The sequence below is a fragment of the Neolamprologus multifasciatus genome, chromosome 6 (assembly GCF_963576455.1).
Source record: "Neolamprologus multifasciatus chromosome 6, fNeoMul1.2, whole genome shotgun sequence".
NCBI lineage: Eukaryota > Metazoa > Chordata > Actinopteri > Cichliformes > Cichlidae > Neolamprologus > Neolamprologus multifasciatus.
In genome coordinates, this window is record NC_140444.1 from 33,302,030 (window position 1) to 33,329,457 (window position 27,428).

General features: G+C 40.2%; 1 protein-coding gene across 3 annotated transcripts in view; it reads left to right on the plus strand.

Moving 5' to 3' along the window:
• Positions 1 to 27,428, plus strand: part of LOC146517444 (voltage-dependent T-type calcium channel subunit alpha-1I-like) — a 283,413-nt gene that overhangs the window by 203,585 nt on the left and 52,400 nt on the right. For all 3 annotated transcript variants that reach the window (XM_085162096.1, XM_085162094.1, XM_085162095.1), the window contains 12 exons: positions 1,338 to 1,408; positions 1,697 to 2,195; positions 3,096 to 3,196; positions 4,985 to 5,108; positions 6,266 to 6,334; positions 13,246 to 13,424; positions 15,762 to 15,888; positions 16,413 to 16,538; positions 17,295 to 17,384; positions 19,750 to 19,942; positions 22,059 to 22,210; positions 24,850 to 24,959. In XM_085162096.1, coding sequence (XP_085018222.1) covers positions 1,338 to 1,408; positions 1,697 to 2,195; positions 3,096 to 3,196; positions 4,985 to 5,108; positions 6,266 to 6,334; positions 13,246 to 13,424; positions 15,762 to 15,888; positions 16,413 to 16,538; positions 17,295 to 17,384; positions 19,750 to 19,942; positions 22,059 to 22,210; positions 24,850 to 24,959 — 1,841 coding nt within the window. The remainder of the gene's footprint in view (positions 1 to 1,337; positions 1,409 to 1,696; positions 2,196 to 3,095; positions 3,197 to 4,984; positions 5,109 to 6,265; positions 6,335 to 13,245; positions 13,425 to 15,761; positions 15,889 to 16,412; positions 16,539 to 17,294; positions 17,385 to 19,749; positions 19,943 to 22,058; positions 22,211 to 24,849; positions 24,960 to 27,428) is intronic.

Here is a 27,428-nt window from a genome sequence, read left to right on the forward strand (position 1 = left end):
CCTCAACACAAACGTTCCTGTAGAGTGTTTGCATGTTGTTTAACTGTGCAGTAGATGTTTGTAATCTAATGTGTGTGATATAAATGTATTGTTCATGAGGTTATTTGTTTGCTTTGATGACAACTATCTATAGCCAGTGACCTTTAGATCAGATTTACATCGCAGAAAGTTGTAACTGCTACAATATGCTTGCAAGTGAAGGCAGCAGCTGTTGTCTGTCACTCGCCGCTTCCCTTCGGCGATCTGCAGTGCAGCTCTGTGTGGACTCAAGTGTTACTTAACATTTAGCTTTCATGCTTCGCTACAGTTTATTTAGAGGACGATGCATAGATTCTCTGGCTCGGGTTTTGATTGGCAACATGTACATTTCCGAGGGTAAAACATATAATTAGAACCATCAGGCTCAGAGGATTAGACATGCGGAAACAAAAAGAACTGTTGGTGTTCCTTTAAGTGGAACTGGCACTCTGGGGTTTGTATATTAAAGTAGATGACAACCTGCAGTGCACTGCAATCCTATTTTTAAAAAGCTCAATAGATACTTCGTTTGTTCAGCTGTTTTGTATTTGTTGTTTAATTTGTGGATAATTGACATACACTAACAGCCACGCTCTTGTTTCCGTTCCATTTTCCTTTTAACCAGTGTTTTAGTGACATTAGTCTCTGGCTGGAATACTGTAACGTACTGTTACTGTTACTGTTACGTTCCCCTGAGGGGTCTAGACGGTGAGGGGGAAGTAACAAAAGGTGTCCGGGTCAGAAAAAGGAGTCAAGGAGGCAAAAGGGTTAAATTAAAGAGTTTTATTAAAGTAGCTCAACTAAAAGAGACAAACAAACAAGCCGCTATCACCATTTAAGAAAACAAACAAAACTCAGGCGTTGGTCAATAAAGTCACACGTAAGCCAAAAAGAAAGAGAGCAGCTCACTAGCTGCAAACACCACAAACACACACAGCTCACCAGCTGTAACCACTCACATGGCACTCTGGCCCAGAGCTCACCTTTCCCTGGGCTTAAATCTCCTTGATTACTGTTGAGAGTCAGCTGCACAAAAGGGAAAGTTGGCACCTCAGGCAAACGAGGTGGTGGGACACGCCCACACAGGCACCTTCAGGAGGATGCCCTGCTAGGGCCGTAACAGTGCCGAAAAAGTCAAATCACTCTAGAGGTGATACAATCATCCATTGAATTAAAAATATTAAATTCTAGGAGTGAACAATTTTTTAGGACTTTTTTATTTGTCATTGCTAATTTTGGGGTGTTTGGGTCTTTGACACCTCACTGAGAGACATTCGGTGGATCAGAAACTTCTCTGAAATGCTGCGTTTCTGTTTTAGCGCCACGGTCGCAGTTCCAACTACCACAACTGGGGGCGTCCGTTCCCTCCGCAGTCTGGATGGAGTCGCAGGTACACAGTTAAATTCAGTTGCAACCACTGATTCCAGCTGTTGCCTTAATGAACTTCCAGAACCATTAAGCCTGGAAGTTCTTAATGGAACTTCCAGGCTTAATTACCTCCTTGGAAACATCAGACCTTTGATGTTATTTTATTTTCCTATTAGCTTCGAGTCTAAATGCTTAGCACATAAAACAGTATTGATCGCCTTCTGTTGATACAGTTCTACTGACATTTTACAAACCGTTCATGAATATGTATGACCTTTTAATTGTACCTTTAATCGCTTGTGCTCTGCAGGTCTAGCTCAAACAGCCTAGGTCGAAGGAGCTATGGGTTCAGTGGATTACCTCCAGTAGGAGGCAGCCTCCGCTTGCACAGCACCCGCTCGCCCCACTCCTACACCTATGCGCCAGAGCAGGAGTCCCTTCTTTCCCACCCAGCCCACTCCCATCATCCTCTGCCCCCTCATCATCCACCTCCGCCCCCATTTTTCCTCTCCAGGCATTTTGCTGCAAGGAGAGATCGGCGGGCTCTTTCCCTCGAACTCCCTGAATTGTTTCGGGCAGGTGGACAGCCGCCAGGCCTTCCTCCCATCCACCCAGATGCTGGCAAAAGGAGTGGGTCTGGAGCGGGGGGCTCTATTGCAGGAGGGTCTGTGGCCGGCAGCGGTTTAGGAGTGGATCACCGGGACTGTAATGGCAAGGCACCAGGTCCCCACACTCAGCTTATGGTTGAGGTTTTCCCTCAAGTCAATGCACGCAAGGACAGAACAGACCTTGATGAAGAAACAGACTATGTAAGTGGTTTACTACCAACTCTCTGAAGCGCAGTGGTTCATTTACTGTGTTTACTGGTTCGATTTTCAATGATAAGCAGCAGGTCCTTGTTATAGCTGTGTTGATAAACAGGAATAACCATAGAAACTCCCTTAATTCTTCTTTATCTCATTATTACTCAGAAATCCAGGCATTAGGGAAGACGCATGGTTGTTGGTGAAGGAAAGATCTAGCTAAATGGCAAACTGTAGACTGTAATGATATGAGGTGACTATAGTAACTTTTTTCCAACTTCTGTTGCGCTCCAGTATTTATAATATTGTCATGTTAGTGGATGGGTCAAGTTCAGAAACCCTAGCAACAGCAGCTCATGGTGCTGAACCCATCATTAGCAGTTTAACCATCTAACTTCAACGTTTGCTGCTTAGTTCACTCAAACTTTAAGATAATATGATGCCACTTTATTTTGGTAATGCTAAAGGTGGTGCAGAAGGTGTCAGGTAGAGATGAGAAACGAAGGAGTCGAGAATGTGTTTGTTGTTGTTGTTTCTGCAGTGAAATAAGAGCGGGCCTTCGGGGCTTTGCTCAGTGATGCTGCTTGTGGTAGATAAATAGAGATTCTTTATATAAATCGAGGTTTTCCCAAAATACCCTGATTATACTGAAAACCAAAACAAGACATAAATCAACATTAGGATTTGGTGCAGGAATTTGTGGCAGCAGTGACTTTGCACTTACTGCTACTTTGTCTACAAACACACTGAAGCCATCTCAGAGAATAGTAATTCACGTATTCCACTTTGGTTGATATTCCTGATAGAATAAGGCAAAAATTCTGACCAGAAAAGTATCAATATTCTAATAATCCAGAGAAATCAATGCTAATTCTTCTGCTGTATTTTCCCTCCTCTCCAATGAAGAGTTTGTGCTTCCGAATCCAGAAGATGATGGAGGTGTATAAGCCAGACTGGTGTGAAACCAGAGAGGAGTGGTCAGTCTACATGTTCTCCCCTCAGAATAAGTGAGTGCAACACAGATTTAAGTGCAAATTCAAATCTAATGACAGAGTTGTTTGCATGTGCTGCCAAACCAGTGTCGGTCACGCAGATCAAACGCTGTCCTGATGATGTGTTTTTTTCAGTTTTTTATATTTAAACTGAGAAAAGAAATCTCCCCGAATGAACTTCTTTAAATGACTGTAGAATTCAAAACATTCTGTATGTGGGCTTTGAAATGTACAACAAATGCAACCTTTTAGCGAGAGACATACAAAGAGACAAGCATGTCTCTTAATGTGCTAATACTTGTAATTGTTTGCTCTGGCAAAGTGGTTTTACCAAGGCTCTATGGAGACAAAGAGGGTGTGGGGAAAAAGGCTCATCAAGCAAGACCAATGGCCCTGAAAAATAAACGTCTGCGAATGTTTTCAGCTCTATCTGGATAATGTGGAAGAACAACAAGATGCATAGCCACAGTGTTGTTTCCACAGAGAAAACTCCTGGTTTCTGGTTTCACAAATAGCTTGTTAAAGTGATGTCGCCGTGTTATTCTCCTCCTAAAACATTTTTTTTTCTGAAGACAGAGCGGTAGTCTGGGCTGTGTTTTCCGTCAGAATTCAATTCATTGCCGGTGGAAACTTCCCTGAAAGCAACATGAAAGAAAAATCACTCAGTCTTCCACTCGCTCACTCACTCGATTCCCTGCGTGCTGATAGCCACTTAAGGGAAGCCGGGCCCCAGGGCTGTGTTTTGGCATCCTGGCAGGTGCCATCTGTCAAGCAAAGGCTATGTGTGTATGTGTGTGAGGATGGCGTCAGACCGTATCGCCGGTAAAGTCTTGTTGCTTGGTTGTACATGTGTTTGGATGACTTTGCATATGTCCGTGTGGGAGCGTGTAAGCGTGTGTATGTGTGTGAGTGCATATGTGTTGTAAACATCATTTGTGTTCGCTCTAACAAGCAATAGAGGCAAGCATACTGAAGGAGAAAGAAACCAACATTAAAAGTTGTGTCTCAGGTAGGGTAAGTGCTGGTGCAGCGGTAACGCAGCTGCTGGTGATGATCAATGTCGGGGGGACAGAGTTGCCAGATTTGAATCAATAGATAAAGAGACAGAGTTGCCAGGTCTTGAGGAAAAGCATTCAGATTAGCACATCGATCTCCTCGCCAAGAGAGCGAGTGCAGCAGTCGGTGTATTCAGTTCCCATCAGAGCATGCAGATGACGTGAGATTGGGTGTTTTCTTTACTGGTTCTAAAGCTGACAGTTTGACAACCCGGCACCCTTCCTGTACCCTTTTTGTCGTGCAAATACTTGTCAAACAAATGTGCAGTGCAAGTCCCCTGAATACTGGTCAGGCTAATTAAACAACTGCTAGTACTCAAGATACTGAAGATATAACAAGGGAAGAGTAAACAAGTGAACTAGTGCTAAATAACTACTGTAAAGTCTGGTAACTCCTGGTATTTTCCCCCAGATCATGAGGCCAAACATTTTTTTTACTTTGTTCTTCATTCTAGTTTCATTCACGCTAATATATATACATAAAAAATAACCTATACTGGTTAATAAGATCCGTAGTAGTTGGAAGGAACTTTGCAGCTTTTTATGAGGGTTAAGATGTTGACCAATGAAATGATTTCAATGTGATGAAATTGTGTTATGGAAGAGTTTTCTTTCTAGATTTGCATCACACGAAATATTGCAAAAAGATAAAATTATGTTTTCTTTCACTCATAAAATAATTTCCTTTGGGATTTCTTATATGTGACATGTTAACAAAGGAACACAAACTTTGCTTTCCTTTTGTTAGGTTCAGACTGCTCTGCCAATCTATTATTGCCCATAAACTCTTTGACTACGTGGTGCTGGCCTTCATATTCCTCAATTGCATCACAGTGGCTCTGGAGAGGCCAAAGATTCTTCAAGGTAGCTTGGTAAGAGGAATCGCTTTGAATTCATGGTGGATATTTCAAAATACTGCTACTCAACATGTATTAAACAGAGCAAGAAGCATGCTGTGTATGTGTGTGTCTGTAGATTTATATGTACATGTGGTTGTTTCATTTTAATGGAGAGAGATAGATCAACCAAAAATGCAGAAAAATATATTTTACATAGAAATTCTAAAATGATTTGCATGTCATTGAGTGAAAGAAGTATTTGATCCCAGAACAAAACATGACTTGTGCTTGGTGGAGAGACGCTGTTAGCAAGCACAGCAGTAACACATTTCTTGTAGTTTGATTTGCACGCAGGATGGCCCACTCCTCTTTACAGAACTCTCTAAATTATTTAGGTTTTTGACCTTAGCGTGCTGCTTCTTTGTTGCTGGGGTGGTGTGTTTTAGGTCATGCTGGAAGACCTATCTACAATCTAGCATTAATGTTGTGGCTGAGAGCAGCCAGTTCTCATCCAGGATTTTATGGCACTTGGACCCTCGGTGCAGTGAAGTCATTTTGTACCAAAGCATAATGATTCCTCCTCCGTGCTTCACCATAGGGATGTGTAACTTTATGTAGTGTGGGACTTTTTATCATTTTTTGGTGCTATTCTGTCTCTCTCCATTGAAATGAAACTGTCATAAAAAAGAGAGACTGCTCGCTTACAAAGAGCAAATGAACGTACAAATAAAGCAAGGGAATTGTTACCATCCAGGTAAAAAATACCTTTCACTCCTCCGTTGACAACAAAATCAGTATCAGAATCCCTCTTACTTTAAGTTCTTACTGCATTCTGGCCTCAAGCCACTTTCCTATAATTAAGCAACACTGAATTATTGAACAGTGAGCCCTTTGCAAGGAAAGTGATCAAGTGAAATGAAAACTTTCGAATTAAAGCACAACAACTCTTAATTGTTTGGCATTTAATTTTGATGGAATGTTAACAAAACCCTGACTAATGCGATCAGTGACAAACATTGATTCGCTCGTGTCCTTCTTAAAAGCTTCTCACTCAAGCCAAAGTCATCATTTCTGAAACGCCTTTTTCTGGCTTTAATCTGCCACCTCTGCTTTGTCTCTCTTAATCATTCTCTTCTTTTCTAATAAATCAAACAGTTTCTCCTTGATTTTTTGTGCCCCTTTTGTTGCAGGAAAGACTGTTTCTTACCATTTCCAACTACATCTTTACTGCCATCTTCGTTGGGGAGATGACTCTCAAGGTAAAATCCCTTTTGCTCTTTTTTCTTGCTCTTTTATGCCTTACATATCTCAGTTTCCTTCTTTGACATCCTATCCAGTTTCTCCTCTTTCTTTCAGTCCATCTCTATTATTCTGCTTGTCTTTCCCTCTTCCTGAAATCTTCTCGTCTCCTTTCTCACAAAATCATTTGTCTTTCATCTCATTTCCATGCTACTGTCCACCTTGTATTCTTTTTTAAAACATTTGTCTCATCCTGTGGATTCTTTCTTCTACTTTTGTCTTAAAAGAATCAATCTTTACCTTCCTTTCCTACCTCTTTCTCCAACCTACGTATTAATCAGTTGCACATGCCCCATTAGCGATGCACATCCAGATAATGAAGTTAGTTAGAAGGCTATCACTCTTAAGCTATCCTTTAGCTGCTCCTGGCCTTCCAATCAACCAGTGCACATACGCATTATCTTTTTAATCCACTGATCTGCTGTCCAGAAGACATGTCATCATCCATTATTGAGGCCCATGTGTCTTCAGGCCTTTTCCGCAATTGTAGAAATCCTGTAGTGATTTATTTATTACCAGGGATAATGAGGGCATGTGCAGCACAATGATGTGGAGATCATCTCATTGCTGTAGCAGCGCAGAGTTCACATGTGCACATTTATGCAGCTGCCCCAGATTGAGCTGCACTCGCTGTTATGTGTCGTACATCTTCAAGTTTTTTTTCTTTTCTTTTTTTTAACTTCCATTCCTTCGTTCAAATCTCCACTCTTCAGTTTCTTTATCTTCTGTGTGACATTCATTTGATTAATTTCAAATTCAGGGCCTTCCTTTGTAATTTAATTAGTGGAGCTTTATTTTTGTCTTTCCATGTGCTGCTTATTTGCATTCTCAAATGTGTTATGAGCTTGCTCATTTTCCTTTTCCAAATACTTTGAAATACTAATGAAGACAGCTGCTGTTCTGGCAGCATGTGAAATCTTCACGTTGCACATGTTGCCAGAACAGCCTGGCTGCACCTTGGAACACCATTTTTCCCAAATAGATCTTCCATCTTTTAGTGTTTTGATGATGGAGAGGCGAGTGTTGCCTCTCACGGATAGCATATGTGTTTAAACATGTTTGTTTACACTACATAGCACAATGACTGAAAAATAAGAGTTATGTAGACAAGTTTGGCTTTATTTTGCATTTGGATTTTCTGTAATCCATTCAGGGTCAGATAGATAGATAGATAGATATTGTAAGGTAGACCTACAATAATACATACAGAGAAAAACCCAACAATCATATGACCCCCTATGAGCAAGCACTTTGACGACACTGGGAAGGAAAAACTCCCTTTTAACAGGAAGAAACCTCCGGCAGAACCAGGCTCAGGGAGGGGCGGGGCCATCTGCTGCGACCGGTTGGGGTGAGAGAAGGAAGACGGGATAAAGACATGCTGTGGAGGAGAGACAGAGATTAATAACAGATACGATTCAATGCAGAGAGGTCTGTTAACACAGCAGTCCCCAACCTTTTTTGCACCATGGACTGGTTTATTTCCAACAATATTTTCACTAACCGACCTTTAAGGTGTGGCAGATAAATACAACAAAATAAGTACCTGTACCAAAAAAAAAAAAGATTTATTCATAACACATGGGAAAAGACCCGGGGAAACCGAGTTAACGTTAAAAACGATAAAAAAAATAACTCCGCAAAAACATAAATTTTACACACGAGCCTCAACTCTCCCGGTACCAAAGACTCACGGACCAGGATCGCTGTATTAACACATAGTGAGTGAGAAAGGTGACGGAAGAAGAAATACTCAGTACTCAGGTTTGACTGCTAGAGTTTGTCTTTTGCCCTTTGGATTGTCATAAATCAGGGAACTAGTCTCTGAAGATCACATAACATTATTGTTCAGCTGCCGCACAGCAAGGAGGTCCTGAGTTCAATTCCACCATCAGGCCGGGGTCTTTCTGTGTGGAGTTTGCATGTTCTCCCCGTGTTTGCGTGGGTTCCCTCCGGGTACTCCGGCTTCCTCCCACCGTCCAAAGACATGCAGCTTGTGGGGATAGGTTAATTGGATAATCCAAATTACCTCTAGGTGTGAATGTGCGAGTGAATGTGAGTGTGACTGACAGACTGGCGACCTGTCCAGGGTGTACCCCGCCTCTCGCCCTATGACAGCTGGGATAGGCACCAGCGCCCCCGCGACCCCAACAAAGGATAAGCGGAAGCGAATGGATGTATTTGTTGGATACATAAGATTTATTTTAGATGTAGTTTGTATTCCTTGATGTATGTGTAGCAGTGTTTATTCTGTCTGAGCACATAGTTTACTTTAAGAAAATGAAAGTGAGAAGAACAACACAAACACTTTTCCACATTGTCTTGGCGCATGGCCATTTGTAACAGCTATGAACTATAACTATAAGCGTCACCATATTGAGCAGACCTGTGTTTACTTATCTCAGCAGACAAACCTGCCTTTTACAGACTTATTTATTCAGTTGCATTCCCATAAAGTGTAAACGCTGTTTATTGTTTTGTCGCTCTGGTTAAACTGTTTGTTCCTGCCAGCGTTGGATGGGTGACGTCTGATTGTTATGGAAATCTTTGGGGAAAGTCTTCACCTCCGTCTTCTTTCCTCTTTTGACAGTTTTTTTCTGTCTTTGCATTTCTGTTAATGCTTACTTAGAGGGAAAAAACGATTTCCTGTAGTGCTGTTTGCTTTTTCTTCTTATAATTATTTGAGCAAAACGTCACATTAGACTGTCTTGTCCTTTTCTGTCTCACCCTCCTGTCATCTTTTCTCCGTTTCTCTTTCCCACCCCTCCTGTTGCTGTCTAATCTGTTGTTTCAGTCTGGTCAGTCTGATCTCTCTCAGTGGAGCTCTAATTAAGCAACCACACTAATTACAGTTTCTTTTTCTAAACACGCCCCATCACACACGCGACCCGCTCTCATCTCCTGTCCGCACGCATACTCACACACTTGCACACAGCCCATACATGAGTAGTAGCAATCAGTGTAAACACTGTTACCTGCACACAGCGAGCCTGACCTTGAACATCAGACTCTGATTAGAAACAGGGGGTACATCTGTTATCTTTCGCCCTCCCAGTTCCTGTCCCTATCTCGCATACACACACACACACACGCATACACACACACACACACACACACACACACACACACACACAGAGGACTGTGTTTTCATTACTCCAGGAAGGATTTATGACACTGACATCGTTTTTTTTAAAACCTTACCTTTAATATAAATTGTGCTTGCATAACTAATCCCTTCTTTAACCCTAAACTCACTGTAAGAATCAGCTGTAATTCTGTAAACTACTATAGGAATGATTTATTTTTATATATTCAATTTAAAGTCACTGTGTTTTTGTTTTGTTTTTCTCATTGCAACGATTCATATTTCTTACAATTTCCCCTTTTGATTGATTTTTCTTTTTTTTCTTTTATTTCTTTTTTGCTTCTCCCAGCACATCCAGCTCTGAGGCCATCATGAACTGAACAGCATCAAGCTTTAAGCTGATGCTACACATTAGCAATTTTTTTTCTTTCAGAGCCGCTTTGTAACACTTTCTTAGCAGCTCACTAACAAAGGCTGAAAGAAACTCTGTCAAAACAGGCAGACTTCTTAGCTCTAAGTAGCATTACTCAGCAAGTTTTTCTGAGCTATATCCTGACATAAGACTCCCTATATGTCTCTATCTCGAGTCTAGGCACAATGAATGCCATTTACTAAAGTGCTCTCCAGCATCTTCACAGCATTTGCTTGTCAGAACTCCTTCCATTAGGACTCTTAAGTTGTTCTTCTTTTTGGTAGCAGCAGACTAATGTTAGCGCCAAACATCCTTCAGTTTGAAAGGTGGACTGAGACATGCACAGCCAGGAAGGATTAAAGGCAATTTCAGGTTCATTTCAACTTGCTATTTTTCCCATTAATGTAGCAATTATTGTGTTCCTGTGGGTCTTTGCACTCTACACCCCCATCACTGAAAATTCAGAGAAACGAGGAGTTGCACAAAACAGCATGTGAGCGTTCTGTATCAGGGGACCTGAGTACTATTTGCCCCCCAAAAAGTGTTTTTTTTTTTTTTAAATAAATAAATAAAGCTTCAGAAAAACTGGAAATAAGTCATTTAACTTGTTAATGTGTGCTGGCACATGACTTCAATTTGAAGGGCCAAGTCAGGAAAAGTATTTCTAAAAGAAGACTGTATTCAGTGGGATGGCTCTGGGGAACTCCTCATTGTTTCACGTACACTTGTGGAAAGCCTAAGAGAGCGCGAGAACAGAGCAGGCATCAGTGTCTCTGTCAAACACTCCATTAGAGGAGGAGCTGGTTTGCAGTGTGGGACGGCTAAAGTGTGAAATAGTGTACTAAAACTACTGTATGCTCAGCTCATCATTATGGTTAAAGTATTGTGTTAAAGTATTTTGTGTTTTTACTGTGGCTCAAATCCAAGTTTGGTCTAAATAGACTTATTAAGGCCATGACAGGCTAATACAGCTGTTAGATCCCAGTTACCCCAGTACTGAAACTCCAGACCGGCTCTCTGTTTAAAGGGTTTCTGATTCTGTGAGTGTCAGCACAGAAAATGTGCACTGGGGGCTTCATGACCCGGGTTTCTGTGTGTGAGCAGCTCCTGTAGGTGTAATCAGAGCTTCCTTTTTAAACAATCCATTTAAAAAACATTGTAGCAACAATTACAGCGTTTTCAGCTAAATTTCGATTGGAATTTGAGTGTAAATAAGAAATGAATTTACTGTAAAGCTGGATAACAGCTGTGAGAGGAGACAAGTATGCTTTGACAATAAACCTACTATCATTTTTATTATCGTATTTAATCTGCTTAATGGCAGGTCCACAGCACTCCAGTAGTCCCATGGGGGCCTCAGTGCTGCTGGCTGCTATTAATACTACAACAGTTGTTTTGTAATTCTCAAAGCATTAACATAGACCGAGCACAGAGGACATGACCAACTTGTTGCAGTACATATCTCATCTGTGTTAATCCCCAAAATATATACTCACAGTCATGATTTACACCACGTTAGCTGAAGGACGGGCTTCCTATATTTTTATGTAGTGTGTTTCTTGCTTTGTTTCTGTCATTTGAGTTTTTGTAATGGTAAATTTTAAAGATGCCAATTAGGGCTCTGGTTTCACTCAGTGGTTAAGCAGGCGACCACATGCCACAAGGCCAAGTCCAGCAGCCCAGGTCTTATAAAAGTGAGAAAAAGCCCTAAAAGTGAACTAAAAAGAGATGAAGCTGCATGTAATGTACTGATGTTACGCTCCAGCCAAAATAGAATAGAATAATCCTTTCATTGTCCCACAAGGGGAAATTTGGGTGTAACAGCAGCAAGAAAGACACATATACAAACAAACAGTACACAAGACACAGAACAGAAACATACACAATTTTTACATATTGTGTATGTAAAAGTAACAAGTAATAATAACAAATAATAATAATAATAATAAAATAACAAGTAATAATAAAAGGATTCTTGTTGGACGCAGCTATGATAGGCTGGTGGTGTAAAACTGTCAAACTACCATTTTTTTTGTCTTGAGTGACACTAAGTTTCTTCTTCTTCTTTTTTAAACATATTTATTTATTTATTTTGGGGCAGAAAATGATGCCACCACAAAAATGCCAGAAATTTAAACTCCAGCCACTTGAGCCTGGCTTTAAAAGTGACCCATTCCTCACAGCTAATAGTGGCAAAAACAGCACCGACTGACCAGAAAAAATGTTTGTAAGCGCCGATAACTTGATGTGGTGTGGACACATATTGACAGCTGAGATAAGCAGCCGGAGTTGTTTGTCCTACAGTGATCAACGTAGTAAAATAGTAAAATAAATGCTCTGCCTGAAAGACTTTACTTGATACAGAATATAGTGAAAAAACGTTCCGGAATCCGGCTCTAGTGATATTTTCTGCGTCTCGCAAGTTTTGCTGTGAAATGACAGCAACACCAAAGTTGCTCCATCCCATGAAAGCATTTGACAGGTGTCAAATGATGTGGCTTACACCCATCTGCCACGCAACTTTTCTTTGAAAGTCAACTCTTTTTTTTCTCCCCCAAACTTTCCAAATGTCTTTTTGAGCCACTTCAGGGGCTTTTCACTTGTGCCCTTATGTCTGTCTTTCATTCCACCAGCTGTTAGTTTTCACACAGTTTATTCAAGATTCTTGATCTTCCCCACCCACCTCACTCATTTCTTTTCTTTGTAGTTCAGGAGTTTTCCTACGACTGTGAGTTCCCATCTCGCTGTAACTAGAAGTTGATAGAACAATCAACCAGAAAAAACAACTGCATGACATTCATACCTCGATTTCGACGAACATCTCTTGTTTATGTTTGGGCTTCTGTGTCCGCGCAGTTAGTAAAGCCAAAATGTGGAAGTGCCTGACATAAGAAGCTTTGGCCAGACTGCTGAAGTAGCACATTGCACTGTCAGCAGTGCAGACTACTCTACATCTAAATGAAATTATAAACTATTTTCCTCAAGTTTTATTCATAGACTTTTGCTCCAGTCACAGTGGTCAGCAAGATTCAGTGTCAACATGAAAGCTGATTAACGGCACAAACAAATAGGGTTTTCTTTTCATTATGGAATCTTTATCCTACTCCTATTTTGAAGTATGCTCATGATTTCTGCCTGGTCTTCTTTTAATAACTGCCTTTTATTTCTTTCCTTGTGTCCCTTCTAACCACAGTTTCGCATACATACCAACTGCTTTATTTTAAGTCTCTTCTCCTGTCCAATATGAAATGAAATACCTGTTTGAGAAGCTAAGTAAGCAATTTGAATATCAAAGAGTGTGTGTGCCTGTGTACATCTGCTCACTTCTGCATTTCCTCATCACTTCCTCATCATTTCTCCCTTGATCTCCCCAGGTGGTGTCTATGGGTCTGTATTTGGGGGAAACTGCCTATCTGAGAAGCAGCTGGAACATTCTAGATGGTTTCTTGGTCTTCGTGTCTCTGATTGACATCGTAGTGTCCATGGCGGGTGGGGCTAAGATCCTCGGGGTTCTCCGTGTGCTCAGGTTGCTCAGGACACTCCGTCCTCTCAGGTTTGAAGGACTTTCAGTCATTTGTTGACATTTCCCCTCTGCATGCCCCATCGGGATGGTTTCTAAAAAGGAAAAGGACACTTTAGGAAAATATTTGCAATCTGAAGATCAATAATATTCACTTAGCTTAGTTAGCTTAGCATTAGGTAGCTTTACCTGAAACATTAAACCTGATCAACATTGTTCATAAAAAGGGACTGTATCTAGGAACGGTTGTGAGACCATTTCCAAACAATTTGGAATCATTTCCATCACTCAGTCACACAAACACTTCCATCATTTTACTGCAAGAACGATTCACCAGGAGGAAGCAGTGTGAGAAACTGCAAAAAAACAAGAGCTACATCTCAGACTCAGGACTGAGAAAATGCTATAAAAAGAGTGGGAAAAAAATCCTAATTAGTGATCTGAGAAACTGATAAAATAAGAGGTACAACACAAATGCTGCAGCAAGGGGGACTCAGGGCGACAGGTCCGAGGGGAGATATCATCACCCCCATCTGAGATTGGTTATCAAGTCCCTGTTGTCCCAAGGGTGGTGGAGAATGACCGAGCTAAGATCCTGTGGGATTTCCAGATACAGATGGACAAATTGGTGATGGCTAACCAGACATAGTAGTGGTGCACAACAGAAGAACATGGTCGTAGTGAAAGACGTAGCTATACTGAATGACAACAACATCAGGAAGAAGGAACACAAGAAGCTGGAGGAGTACGAAGGGCCCAGAGAAGAGCTGGAGAAGATGTGGAAAGTAAAGGTAACAGTGACCCCCAAGCTCCAAGTGGCTCCAACAGATCCCAGGAACAACATCCGAGATCTCCGTCCAGAAGGGCGGATATATATATATATATATATATATATATATATATATATATATATATATATATACATATATATATATATATATATATATATATATATATATATATATATACGTTAACTGCACTAAAATTGGGGGGCGGGGGCTGTAGCTCTGGTGGTAGAGCAGGTCAGCTACTAACAGTTAGACTAAACAGTTTAGAAAAAGTGCTTGTGTGATTGGGTGAATGAATTAGTTGTATAAAGCACTTTGAGTGGTCAGAGTAGAAAAGCGCTATAAAAGAACCAGTTCATTTACCATTTAAAAAGTTGTATTTCACAGAAAACCTGTGCTAAAAGATTGAAGAAAACTATTAAAATTCTCTTTGAATGTAAGCATACTTTCTTTGTGTTTTTTCTCCATTTACTTCATTATATTGCATTAATGTCAGTTACAAGCTTAAATATAAAGTTGAAAAAATGGCTATTGATCAAGCAAGTGCAATTAATCGCGATTAATTACAGAAAATTGAAAAATTTTAGTTATTTCTTTTAATCTATTGACAGCACTAATATGTATGAGAGAGAGAGAGAAGATGTGGCTATTATTCATGATTATTATTAATAATAATACTAATAATAATAATAGATTGCATTTATATAGCGCTTTTCTGGACCCCTCAAAGCGCTTTACAATACCACTATTCATTCACTCTCACATTCATACACTGGTGAAGGTTAAGATTCATGCACAAGTGTAACTCATCACTAATTCACTTTATCAAAGACCCTGGCATGAATTCATTTCCTTCTGAACTTGCTCATATTTGCGAACCATAAAACAGTTAATGTATCAGCCGTAGCACTCTGGACAACACAGGTGCAGTCATTCTCACACAGGACAGTGGATTAATGAAACGGCCTCCCCCTATCAGCAGTAAAGTGTTCTACTGTTACCACTGAAATAAACTGTCTCTCTCTGACTGCTCTCCACACCTCCGCGCAGATTCATATATTAGGACGGATGATAAATAAAAGTGAAGTCAAGTGTTTTATAAATGGATCTGTAATTCTGCAGCTGCACAGTGCAGGAATCAACTTCAGCAGCTGATGTTTGCTAGTATGTCAGATTAATGGCAACATCTCAGTGAAACTGTTGGATAGCTTCATGGATAACCAGATAAACAGACTAAGACGTTAATGGCTTCTCCATAATTATCGCCGGATCCTGAGAAAACCGAAATTATCTCCTTGGGAGAAATTATCTTGAGAAATCAGACCTTTATTCTTGTTTTAATTTTCTTTTGTCAGCTGGTGAGTTAAATTAATCTGTTTTCTTGGGATAACAAAATAGTTTATTGGCAGTTTTTGGGATGCCAGCATAAAGAAAAGTGACTGAAATGACCGCAGTGTTTTAGACAAAAGCTCTGAAGTCACGTTGTTCTTTTTCTTTTTACTTTCGCTTCTAAAAGATGCTGTGTGTTGTTTTTCCTCCTTCATTCTTCATCTTTCCATCCTCTCACCTGTTTGTCCTACAGGGTGATCAGCAGAGCTCCAGGACTGAAGCTGGTGGTTGAGACCCTAATCACGTCCCTCAAGCCCATCGGCAACATTGTCCTCATCTGCTGTGCCTTTTTCATCATCTTTGGCATCCTTGGTGTTCAGGTAAACGTATTCGTGTCCAAGTCCAAGTTGCCCTCCACCTAACATGTCCTGCCTTACTTTTTTTTTTTTTAAATCAGTCAGGGAATATCATCACAAAATCTAGTTTATCTTTTTAACTCTACAAGCAAGTTTGCAAGTATGGAAAATGTACAGCTGGCTCTTTTATATTTTCATATTTTCTTTTGCACCTGGTTGTCAATCCCACCGTGCTATTGCACACTTCATTTCATGTCATTCTCTCTGCATCTGCTGTTATGCATTCTTTTACCCACATCCCTCTTTGATGTTCAGTGTGAGTGAGAGTTAAAAACGTCTTTTCTCGGGAGGAAAACCACACTGTTGATATCGAGCGCTCGTGGAGTCGTCAATAAAGCTCCATCTATGCACTAGTTACAAACACTAATTCTGAAATGACTTCAAAAACCGAGTGAAAGAAGTGGCTATGCAGAGAAGGGTTTTTTTTTTCATTGCTCTGTCGTGATTTATCTTCATGTGCCTCTGCCTGTGTCTGTTTTCCTTCAAAGCTTTTCAAAGGAAAGTTCTACTACTGTGTGGGTCTCGATGTGAAGAATATCACCAATAAATCTGACTGCCTGGCTGCCAACTATCGATGGGTTCACCACAAATACAACTTTGACAACCTTGGACAGGTACGAGATAGAATACAGTGCATGCTTGGCATCCTGGCAGGGCTGTTATTACCCTAGAAGTACACACAAACAATACCGCACACGGAGACACTGTACTACACTGTCGATCCTTTAAATGGTCTTAAAGCTGGAGAAAAAGCGACAGTTTGATTCGTGAATGCGAAAAAAGAAATGTAAAGTGCCTTTTGCCCACAATAGAAGAGATGGTTTTCAGTTAGCTACAACATCCCATTGTACAACAAAAAGAGGTGGAGAATAACAGAGGAAGGACTCACACGGCTGACAATGCTAATTAATGTTTTTAATATTGTACCACTGATGTCTATTACATAATAGCAGTTCATGTTTGTTGCTCTGAGCACTTGGCGATTAAAGTACTTTGCTTCATGTCTGTGGTTTGATCCACTAACATCTTTTCTTTGTCTTTTTTTTTTTAAATAAATGCCAGCTGTTAGATGTAGCCCGTTATACTATTTGTATTTTGTTTGGATGGGTCTAAATCAGGGGTCTGCAACTGCAGTCCTCGAGAGCTACGGTCCTGCAGCTTTTAGATGCATCCCTACTCCACCACAGTGACTCAAATGATTGAATCATGAATGCAATCAAGTTTGGCAAAGGCCTGGTAACAAGCCATTCATTTGATTCAGGTGCATTGGAACAAAGATACATCTAAAAGCTGCAGGACCGTAGCTCTCGAGGACTGGAGTTGGAGACCCCTGCTTTGTTTATTCATGCTGTTGCTTGTGTCCCTTTCAGGCTCTTATGTCCCTGTTTGTGCTGGCATCAAAAGATGGCTGGGTCAACATCATGTACCATGGACTAGATGCAGTGGGAATTGACCAGCAGGTAATAAATAATATTACCGTAAATACCTATGCTCGTGCTTGTGGTTATAGTAAAAAGAAAGTCTACACTCTTCTCACACCTAATGATGATCAGTTAGATGTGTTTGATTTGCAGCACCTTGCTGCTACTTATCGTCTTAATTCCTGTGGAAGCAGAAAGGCTGTGCTTGTTTCAGCATTTTGAAATACTTTTATTTCACTTGTATTGACATACATATGGTATGTATGGTATAATATATCAGGTTTTGCAGTTCACCTGACATTGTATTTACCTAATTTGAATGATCACATTCATTGTATTATATCCAGATACTTAAAACTTTTGAATACTTAAAACCTTTTTCTATCTGTCTGTCAGTCAGTCAGGTTCACTGTTCAGTGATAGTGAATGAAGCAGAGTGGCCCACATGCCTACCCAAATCTCCATCTACATACTCAAACCTCTTTAAGGGAATCCCACATTTCTTTAACAGATGGGATATAAAATTCCTCCTTCTGGTCTTCTGAATATTCAACACAGTTGGATGTTCCCAGATCTCCTCCACAGGGACGTGTCTTAGTGTCGTCTGTTCATATCATTGCAATACAACAAATGTGTCCTGTAGGAGCAGCACCTTCTACATCGCCTTCTCCCAAATACCCGTTCTGGATTTTATCATTGGAATCACATTTAAGCCTTTCACACATAGTGGTCACTACAGTGGACAGCTATTCAAAGGCTGCTTTCTTGTATTTGTGTCAGTGTTGATGGTATACCTGCACATAAACCACTACATTGGACACTGATGTGTCACTCCATACCATACATGTAACAAACTCTTTAAAAAGTACATGTTTAAGTTCAAAAATCTTTTTTTCATGCTTAAAGATGAATAAAAATACTAACCAGATTGAGGTTGTCATGCATGAAACGGTTAAATGGGACGGCCCAGTCCTCTGAGATCCCTTTGTTAGTATATCTTATTTGAAGAGCTTTGCTCCAATGTACCTATTATGCTGTTTTTAAGTGCACTGCCTATGTCTTTGCTATAATGCAAATACCCTTTTTTAATTTAATTAACCCACACTCCCTCCAATGAATGTTATGTGAGCTGAATGTAGTTCCTAACTAGTTTCACGTTACAGTTTAAAATTATGATTGAAGGTGAGGGTTGAGCTATAATTGGAATGTGAAATTAGGAGCTTTGCTTGAATGCTCTATCAGAGATACTATAGTTATCTAATGGAAGCTAAAAACAATCACATCTGAGGCCAGTCACGATCTTTAAACTCTATCTTGGCTTCCTAAATTGGAGAACACGCTGCTTACTGTCCCCTTAACCCCACAAATAATATACACAGACGACAACAGCATCCAATAACGTGATGCAAATTAGTCTTCTATAGTTGCTACAAAGTGAACGCGTTCCTTGTAGAATTGGTTTATTTGAAAATCTATTAGAGAATCTATTAAAAAGAGTGGGCATTATTCTGGATGATTCAGTTTCCTCGCCTCAGGGAGAAACCTCACTGCAGTCCAACATGGCTCTGAATGACTAATCCCATTTACACTCCACCCAGTGCTTTCAGCTCTCAGCGCTCCCCCAAATTGAAAATCTGACTCTCATCTCCGGCTTTATTGTCACTGAACTTCAGAGTTTTTTTTCTTTCTTTTTTGTTTTGTTTTCTAATGACTCGCTCCCAAAAACTACCTCCACATCCAATCAACCCACGTTGTCTCCATTCTCTGCCTATTCCTCGGTTTACTGTCATCCTTTGAGATTGCTGACAGTCCCCAGATTTTCAAACTGTACTGAATATGGACACAGAGTGTCAGATGTATTATTTTCTCTCAAAACGAGTTGAATAGATGTGTAACCCTAAACATGTAGAACAGTGTCAAACTTATCCTGGAAGTGATTCTCAGCGATCACCATATTTCATGTACATACCAGCTAAAACAACCGGGCCGCTGGACATCAACAACTAACCTTTCCATTTTCAGATGTGAACAATTTCAGGACAATCAGGTCACATATAGCACATAGCAGGAAATAGTCTGTTTTGAATACTGCTGTAAGCTTTATGTAGTGATTTAAGAAACTGTCTGGTGACACACAAGAGCCCTACTTGATAAAGGTGAATGCACCAGATTATCAGCTGAGCGTTTTGCCCATCAACACATCACACAAACTCAAAAGGAAAGAAAAAAGTCAGAAAAGTTCAGTGTTTGAGTACATCTGTGAAAAGGGCTTTAAACTTTCCATACATAGTATTTTTTTTATTGAGATTAAACTTTACTGTACTTTGAGCTCACCCTTGGATTATTTATGTTTTCCTATTTTTGTCTACCTTTTTCTAATGTTACATTTCCCTGTGTCCTCTAGCCGTTGACCAACAACAACCCGTGGATGCTGCTCTACTTCATCTCCTTTTTGCTGATTGTCAGCTTCTTCGTCCTTAACATGTTTGTGGGTGTGGTCGTGGAGAACTTCCACAAATGTCGGCAGCACCAGGAGGTGGAGGAGGCCAGAAGACGTGAGGAGAAACGCCAGCGTCGCATGGAGAAGAAAAGGAGAAGTAAGATCCAGAGAACAGGAAGAAGCTGAACGTGGGATACGCAGGAGTAGGGAGGGAGCTGAGTGCCTGAAGCACTGTAAAGATTGAGGGGAAAATAATTAATAAAGAAAAGCAGAAAGATGAGACGGAAAATTTAACGAAATAAAAAAGAAAGTAAAAAAGGACGGTTTTAAAAAATCAAGTCATGTTGAAAAAACATAGATGGAAGGAGGAGGACTGATGAGATCCAAAAATCTATTGGGAGAGGAACAAAGACTGAGTGTACAGAAGAATAAAGAGAAAATCTAGCAAAGAGATGCAAACGGTATACAGTCTATTATATAAAAAATGCTCACCTCTTCTCTCATACTTCCAATTTCAGAAATCTTATATACAGTATATGTTTAACTTAATAGATGCAATCTTTTAAAGTATCCACTCCTTGGGTAAAATCCACATGGCATATGCCCAAGACCTCTAATTTGATCTTTTATATTACACATGATAATATGACGTTGAATGAGTCATTTTTTCAACTCATTTAAAGCTACTTAACCTCTCTCACACATTTATCAAATTCTCTCTTTATATAAGCACAGAGTTTATCTCAGTGTCTGACTTTTCTTCAGCTGCTCTGAGCGTCATTATTCTTTCCCTCTTTTGGAATAAATTCACTACTGTGTAAAAGCCTTGAGTCGACTTTATTTCTCTATATTTTGTTAGGAAACTGGGTAATAGACATAGTGATTTAGCAAAATCATCTGCAAACATCGATGGAAATACATTATATGAGGCAAAAAAAAGAGTTTGTGGAATTCTAACCAGCTTGAAAGTCAATATTTGGTAGGACTGTCTTTATTCGTCCACAACGCCTAAACTTTCTTACGCAAGCCTTCTTGTACTTTCTTGTAGTAGACTTTAAAAACTTTCATTTGGTCTCAGGGCCTCAGAACTCAAACCTAGGCTGTTGCCCCCTGACCACCCACACCAATTGAGCAAAACCGGTAGACCTTAGGATGGTCCCACACTGCTTTAATAATGTTGGGGTCTGGGCTCTGGGGAGGCCAATCCATGACTGATAGTGTTCCATTTTTTCTTTCTATCCAGCAGTATGTTTGGCACCACTTCCTGAAAATTTAAGCCATTGGTAAACAAGAACCGTCCAGATAGTATTGCATGGTGGAACAGCGTATATACTGACAACAACAATTTGAACCAAAGGTTTCAAATTTGGATTCTTCACACCAGAAGAGCTGTTGCCACTTATTTGCAGTCCAGTTCTTGTGTAATTTAGCATGCCTCAGACATTTTCTCCCCGTTTCCCCTCCTTAAGAGTAACTTCTTGACAGCCAGTCCACCACTGAGACCTTTTCTGATGGGACTTTGGTAATTTTGGCAAGTAGACCTTATGTCTTGTGTCAGGCCTTGGCTGGATTTTTTGTCTTTGTAATGGACATGACTTTGAGATGCAGTTCAACTGCTACAACGTGCCATCTCTTCCTCTATCCCTGTCAAACTGTATAATTTGCTGTCATTTCAAAAGAAATTGGAACAAATTAATGTTTTTCTGACAGGTTGCTAGTAGCAAAGCGTCTAAAGGTTCATTTTAAAATGGGTTCTCAGTTTATGTTATATGTAGATGCAGTCTTTGGGGTAGGTGCCTGTTTTATGCTTGAATCATTTATAGGTCAGCGTTAAGCGGCTCGACAAAAAGAAAAAAACAAAACTAGTACTGTACTATAAATGAGTGAAAAAGCAGCCAATGTCCAAATAAAATCTCTAAAAGATCCTCAGCCTGAAGAAAACCTCATAACCACTTAAAAATATAGCCTAGATCCTTGGAAGCAAAGTATTAAGAAGTAAGGAGTAACTCAAGACTTTGTGTACAGTACTGTAACCAATGAAATGAATCCTGATCTCTTTGAATTCTTCATGCTTTTATTCACTGTTTGTTTAATGAAACATTTTTGTCTGTATATTTTCTCTTTTGTTTTTTTGCCATTTTTTTGTCATTCACTTTATTCTACATTTTTCTAATTTGTCTTTCACTCCCATTTTGTTTTCCTTCTGTCATTTTTCCTTCTCATTCATTGACCCTAAACCCTAATTGTCTTATTGTTTTTCTTCCTCTATCCAGAGGCACAGAAGCTGCCCTACTATGCATCCTATGGTCCTACACGTCTGGCTATCCATGCTCTGTGTACCAGCCACTACCTGGACCTGGTCATCACCTTCATTATCTGCATTAATGTCATCACCATGTCTCTGGAGCACTACAACCAACCACAGGTGACAGCCTTGCTTGAGGAGGATAGAGCGATGCTTCGAACAAATCTGCTGTTTCTTTCTCAGTCTCACCAAATCTTCTGAGTAGGTGTTGATGGTTAAAAGTTGCCATTTCCTGAGGCAAGTGGCCAGCCCGCTGCTCTGAATCAGCAATAAATACTGCCAAAAACTAAAGCATGTATTGAAGTGCTGGAATATAAACAATCGGCAGATTGGAGCATCGGCTATGTAAAATGATTTTCAGGTGGGAAAAAAGCCTTTTTAGCAGGAAAGTATTCAAGTACGGTGTTCAATAAAGTGGCTAAAAGGTAAGAAAAAGCTCTTCACGTGTTTAATGGATGGTAACAGTTGACTTTTTTATGCCATGTTCTTGCTACCCTAATGAAATAGCATAATCAACTGGTTTAACATATGATCACTAAGGAGGAAATGAAACTACCAGAGCAACCCACTCAAATCAGTCAGGATCTTTCCCTGTGGTGTTGCCCCCACTGTTTCCTCTCACATTTCTGACCTGTGGCATGTAGGCTGTATACGACTTGTCGTGGTGTTCGGTCTCAGTGTTGAGCTGAAAATGTTCTTATCTTGAGAGACAATTGTGGCAAACATATAAGGTATTAGCCACTTACATAGCTGTACACAGACAGCCCACGGAGCTCATTATTTTCAGTTGACTGTGTGAATTGCCATTGACATCCAAAGGCTATCGCCCACACATGCGAGGCTATCGTCAAAGACCTGCAGGGTTCATGGCTACATAACACTTGACTGAAGCCCTTTGGAAATAAAGGAAAGAAATGTAGCTGAAATGGTATTATAAAGGCTGCTTAAAGTGGAAAAGTTAAAAACACTGGCCTTTGACTTAACTCGTTTAACAATGAAAATAATTACATTTTTGTCTTCAGAGCAGAACTGCTGTAAAAATGAATGGTTTTGTAAGAGCTTTAACAGTAAAAGTAACCTGACAAAAACACATTTTGAAAAAGATCTATATTATAAAATAAGTTATAACGGTTAATTTTTTTTCCTTTATCTGAACCTGAACAAACAAAATTGTTCCTAGTCCTATAAAGCTATGGACAGTTAGTTTTGCCTGGTATAAAAACACAAAACAGGGAAGAAACTCTCCCCAGCCACTTTTTCATCATCCAGGTCATCATAGTCTAAGGAGCTTGGAAAGAAAGGGTCTCGACTTCTTTCAGTTTCTTGAAGACATTTCACCTCTCATCCGAGAAGCTGTACAGTGTAGCGAGGAACGCTCAGACCTCTACATCGGAGAGACCAAACAGCCACTTCATAAATGCACGGCACAGCATAGAGGAGCCACCTCGACAAGACAAGACTCGGCTTTTCCATCTGCATCTAAAGGTCACTCTTTCGAGCACGCCAGTATGTAGACGCCTTAACGCCCGCTCACATCCTGGGCCATTTGACCTCAGGAAATCACATGATAGGGTGGGGCTAGGTTTCGCGTTGGGCTCAAAAACCCAAAACCTTGGCTGATTCTGACCTATTTTTACACCTTGGCCTTGGTGATTAGGTACAGGATCAATAGGGGGTCCATGACCCTCTTTGGGGACAGTCCCATAGGGCTTACAATCTGTGACTCTCCACCAGTTGCTCTTAAAACTGAAGAAGCTTCTCAGATGAGAAGAAATTTCAAGAAATCCAGACGCTTTTCTTTCCAAGTTCCTTAGACATCCTAAAACGCTTAACCTTATAGATTAACACGACTAATTCTGGAAATCCTTCAGGTATTTTCTGGTCTTGATTATCTCTGTTTTAAGCTGTGATTTTGTAGCACTGTGGCGACCAGAGAGGGTAGATGGCCAATAGCATTCGGGGATTTCAAAGGACTTATGGGTAAAATAAATAAATAAAGGAGGTGCTGAATTAAACTTCTGTCAACTTCAACGCAATTGACTGAAGCAACCACCAATGAGAGGACAGGAAATCATCTGCCCTGAAAATACGTTACCTAGACAACCAGAAACATTCTCTAGCAACCAATTGTCAGCATGAAGGGATGCACAATGACCAACTCCCTCTCTGTTTGGTCTCAACTTTAAAACTAGTACTAAAAGTATTTTACCATAAGTCAGAAATCTACAAAGATCATTTAAAATAGCGTCATTAAAGTCGTTAAAGTCCAAACATTGTTTGAAAATGGCAAATTTCTACTACCTCTCAACACACGCTTTGTTAATATGTAATTAGACTTGTTGTGGATAATCTGGTTTAATTATGTGCACTTAACATTACTAATGTTTGACTTGTGTAGCCCTTTTTTTTGTCTGACTCATTAATACCAGCGTAGTAGAAGAAATGCTCAGTTTCTCCCTAGAGTGTGACATAATTTAGCTGTCTGTCTCAATTAAGCTCTCCTCTATTAAAAGAAATTTGTTGGCAAGTGCAAATGTTGCTGACTCTGGCAAAACGGATTCACTGAACAACAATTCTCATAACTTGCTGTGTTATTTGCTTCATTCTTCAGTGAACTGATAAAAAGACCGTTTTAGTGGCGTGAAAAAAAGATAACAAATGTGCTTGTATAGATCACGGGAGAGGTGATATTAACTGTCTGCTGTTGTTGTCTCAGTTCTAACCTCTCTGTCCATCTTTCATCTCTCTTACTCTCCCAGTCTCTGGAGACTGCATTAAAGTACTGCAACTACTTCTTCACGTCCACGTTCGTGATCGAGGCCTCTCTCAAACTGGTAGCTTTTGGCTTTCGGCGCTTCTTCAAGGACAGGTACAGTCCCGGCTGCACTAAATCTTTGAAGCATGCAAAACTGATAAAATCTGTTATAGTATTGGCCCACGGCACCAGCAGCAAGTTAATCCTTGTACAGTCCACATTCTGGTATTATATACCACAGCCTTATCTCTTATATTTCTTCCTAATAGAGAAGCAGCTGCTTGCTGTGGCCAGCTAAGCTCTGAGAGACGACAGGAAAAAAATACAAGATCACAGATTCAAGGGCAAAACTTACACACACAGATTACTTTGTGATTATGTCTTCCTGCACTCTTATACCTTCTTATAAATTGAATCATCTATTAAATGATTTGTCGTTAGTGAAAGCCGCCGTGTTCCCCCACCATGTTTGACTACAGTGGCCGTGATGGACATCTCCCTTTCGACTAATTGTGTTTTACGTATTTGTCTAGAGACCGACTATATATGTAAAACACCAAAGGGGAAGGAGAAGTTATAGGTGTTTGCATGCGATGGAGCGACATTTTAATTTGTGTCTGCAACTTCCGACTCAAGATATGAAGCATCACACCTATGTTTTATCTGCAGAGGAGTCCCTTTCACCAAAGAAATTAAAACGTGAAGGAAAGAGACAATGTACCCAGCAACTTCATCAAATATCATCCTCTTCCTCCTCTCAAGTCAGACAAACATGCTCATTTTTTCCCAATATTGTTGCAGTCAGTTATTGTCTGCAAATTAGATATGCAACACTCCCGTCTCCGTACAGCTACCAGGCTATTGTTAGTGTCCTAAAAATTACGCTTTCTCTCTGATACACATTTTCATTGCGTTCTCGCATCATATGAGAGTTTATTCAAGTCAGACACTTTCACCAACACCTGTTAATAGCAGCTAACCCTGTTAAGTCTAATTGTTGAATGTTGTCATTGGGCTTCTGAAATTTGTAAGTCTGAGCCATTCCTTTGATCCTGACCACCTCTCCAGCCACTCTGTGCTGGGGGAGGATTTATTGTAGATGCATCCTATCTGGAAGATCTGTTTCTTCTGTTGTAAGCTTCCTGCTTTTATGACCCTTTTGGTCAGCAGGAGGTCACACACACACACATTCTCACATGACACATACACATTCTTGCACATGCATATACGTGCTTACACATACACACACACAGTGCCTTGTCTTAGAACCATTGGGGGTTTTTACAGAGGGAGGTGCTTGTGCTGTGATGTGTATTGTAACAGTTTGTCAATAAATAGCTGCTCTTGGAAGGATTTTGGGCATGAGACAGGTTAGGAGCGTGAGCTCCAAGAGCTGGTTCTTGACCAAAAACTTCCCTCGTTAGCGAGTGAAAAACCGGTTGAAGATGTTCTGTTATGTCTTGTTTTCTTCATGATGAATAAGTCTCTAAACTAGCGGGGCTTGTGGAAACACAGACCCAACAAACCCCAGCTAACAGTGGCTAACAGAAGCAGAAACAGACAGAAACGTTCTGCATATCCTCAGGAACTCACCTCAGTATGTCTGTCATTGGCCATAAGTCTGCTTCTTTGACTCAGACTCAGATCAGACTCCTTTCACAAAGTTTTACAGCCTGTTCCAGAGTAAATAGACGTGGACGTTTCTCACCCTGCATTGACAGCTGAGGTAAACAGTGGACTCACAGCACTCTACTGAAACTCTGGGGAGAATCAGGTCCAAACAGTCGCAGAAACATGCTAACCAGCTGTGGTCATTATGAGTACACTCTAAATTGAATGTTTTTGCTCTCACTTGGCTGAAACATGACAAGAACATGTTTTTTCTACCAGAATATACACTTGAATTTGGAACACAGAACTCAGTTTACTGATATCTACTGACTTCTAGTAGTGGAAATTTTATACATTGTACCTTTAGGAAAGATTGTTTATGTTTGGCCCTAACTTTTGCCAGAAATTGTCAATCCACAAAAAAACAGCCTACAGTGAATGGAAATAGGGACTGTAACATGTATCATACAAAGAGCATAATATGCAATCTCAAAAAAGGTGAAGAAGATGATTTTTAGAGAATGCTTGCTTTCTTATTCCACATGTTTCAAGTTCTGCACTTCTCTTCAGGTTGTTTATTTTCCCTTCAGGTTTTTGTGCCTAATTAGAACCACAAAGAGCTAAATCCTGCTTTAGATATCATTGGCAGGTATTTCCTGTGTGAGAATGCAGTGTCGGTGAGCCTGCTAGTATATTAACAGCATACACTATGAAGTTGCTAAGAGACATGGTTAGATCTATGGACAGATGGATGGTGACACAAATGTGTTGTTTAAATATAACCAACCGACTATGCCAGCACTGTGTAAAGAAAATAAGCTCCAAGCCCCTTTTACACTAGTTTTTGATGATGTCATCGGTCAATTATATGGTGAATGTTTAATTTAAAAACACGATCCAACTGTGCAGGTACAGAAAGTCTTGAATTTTAACTCGTTTCCATATCTTCACCCAGCATCATAGCAATCCTGC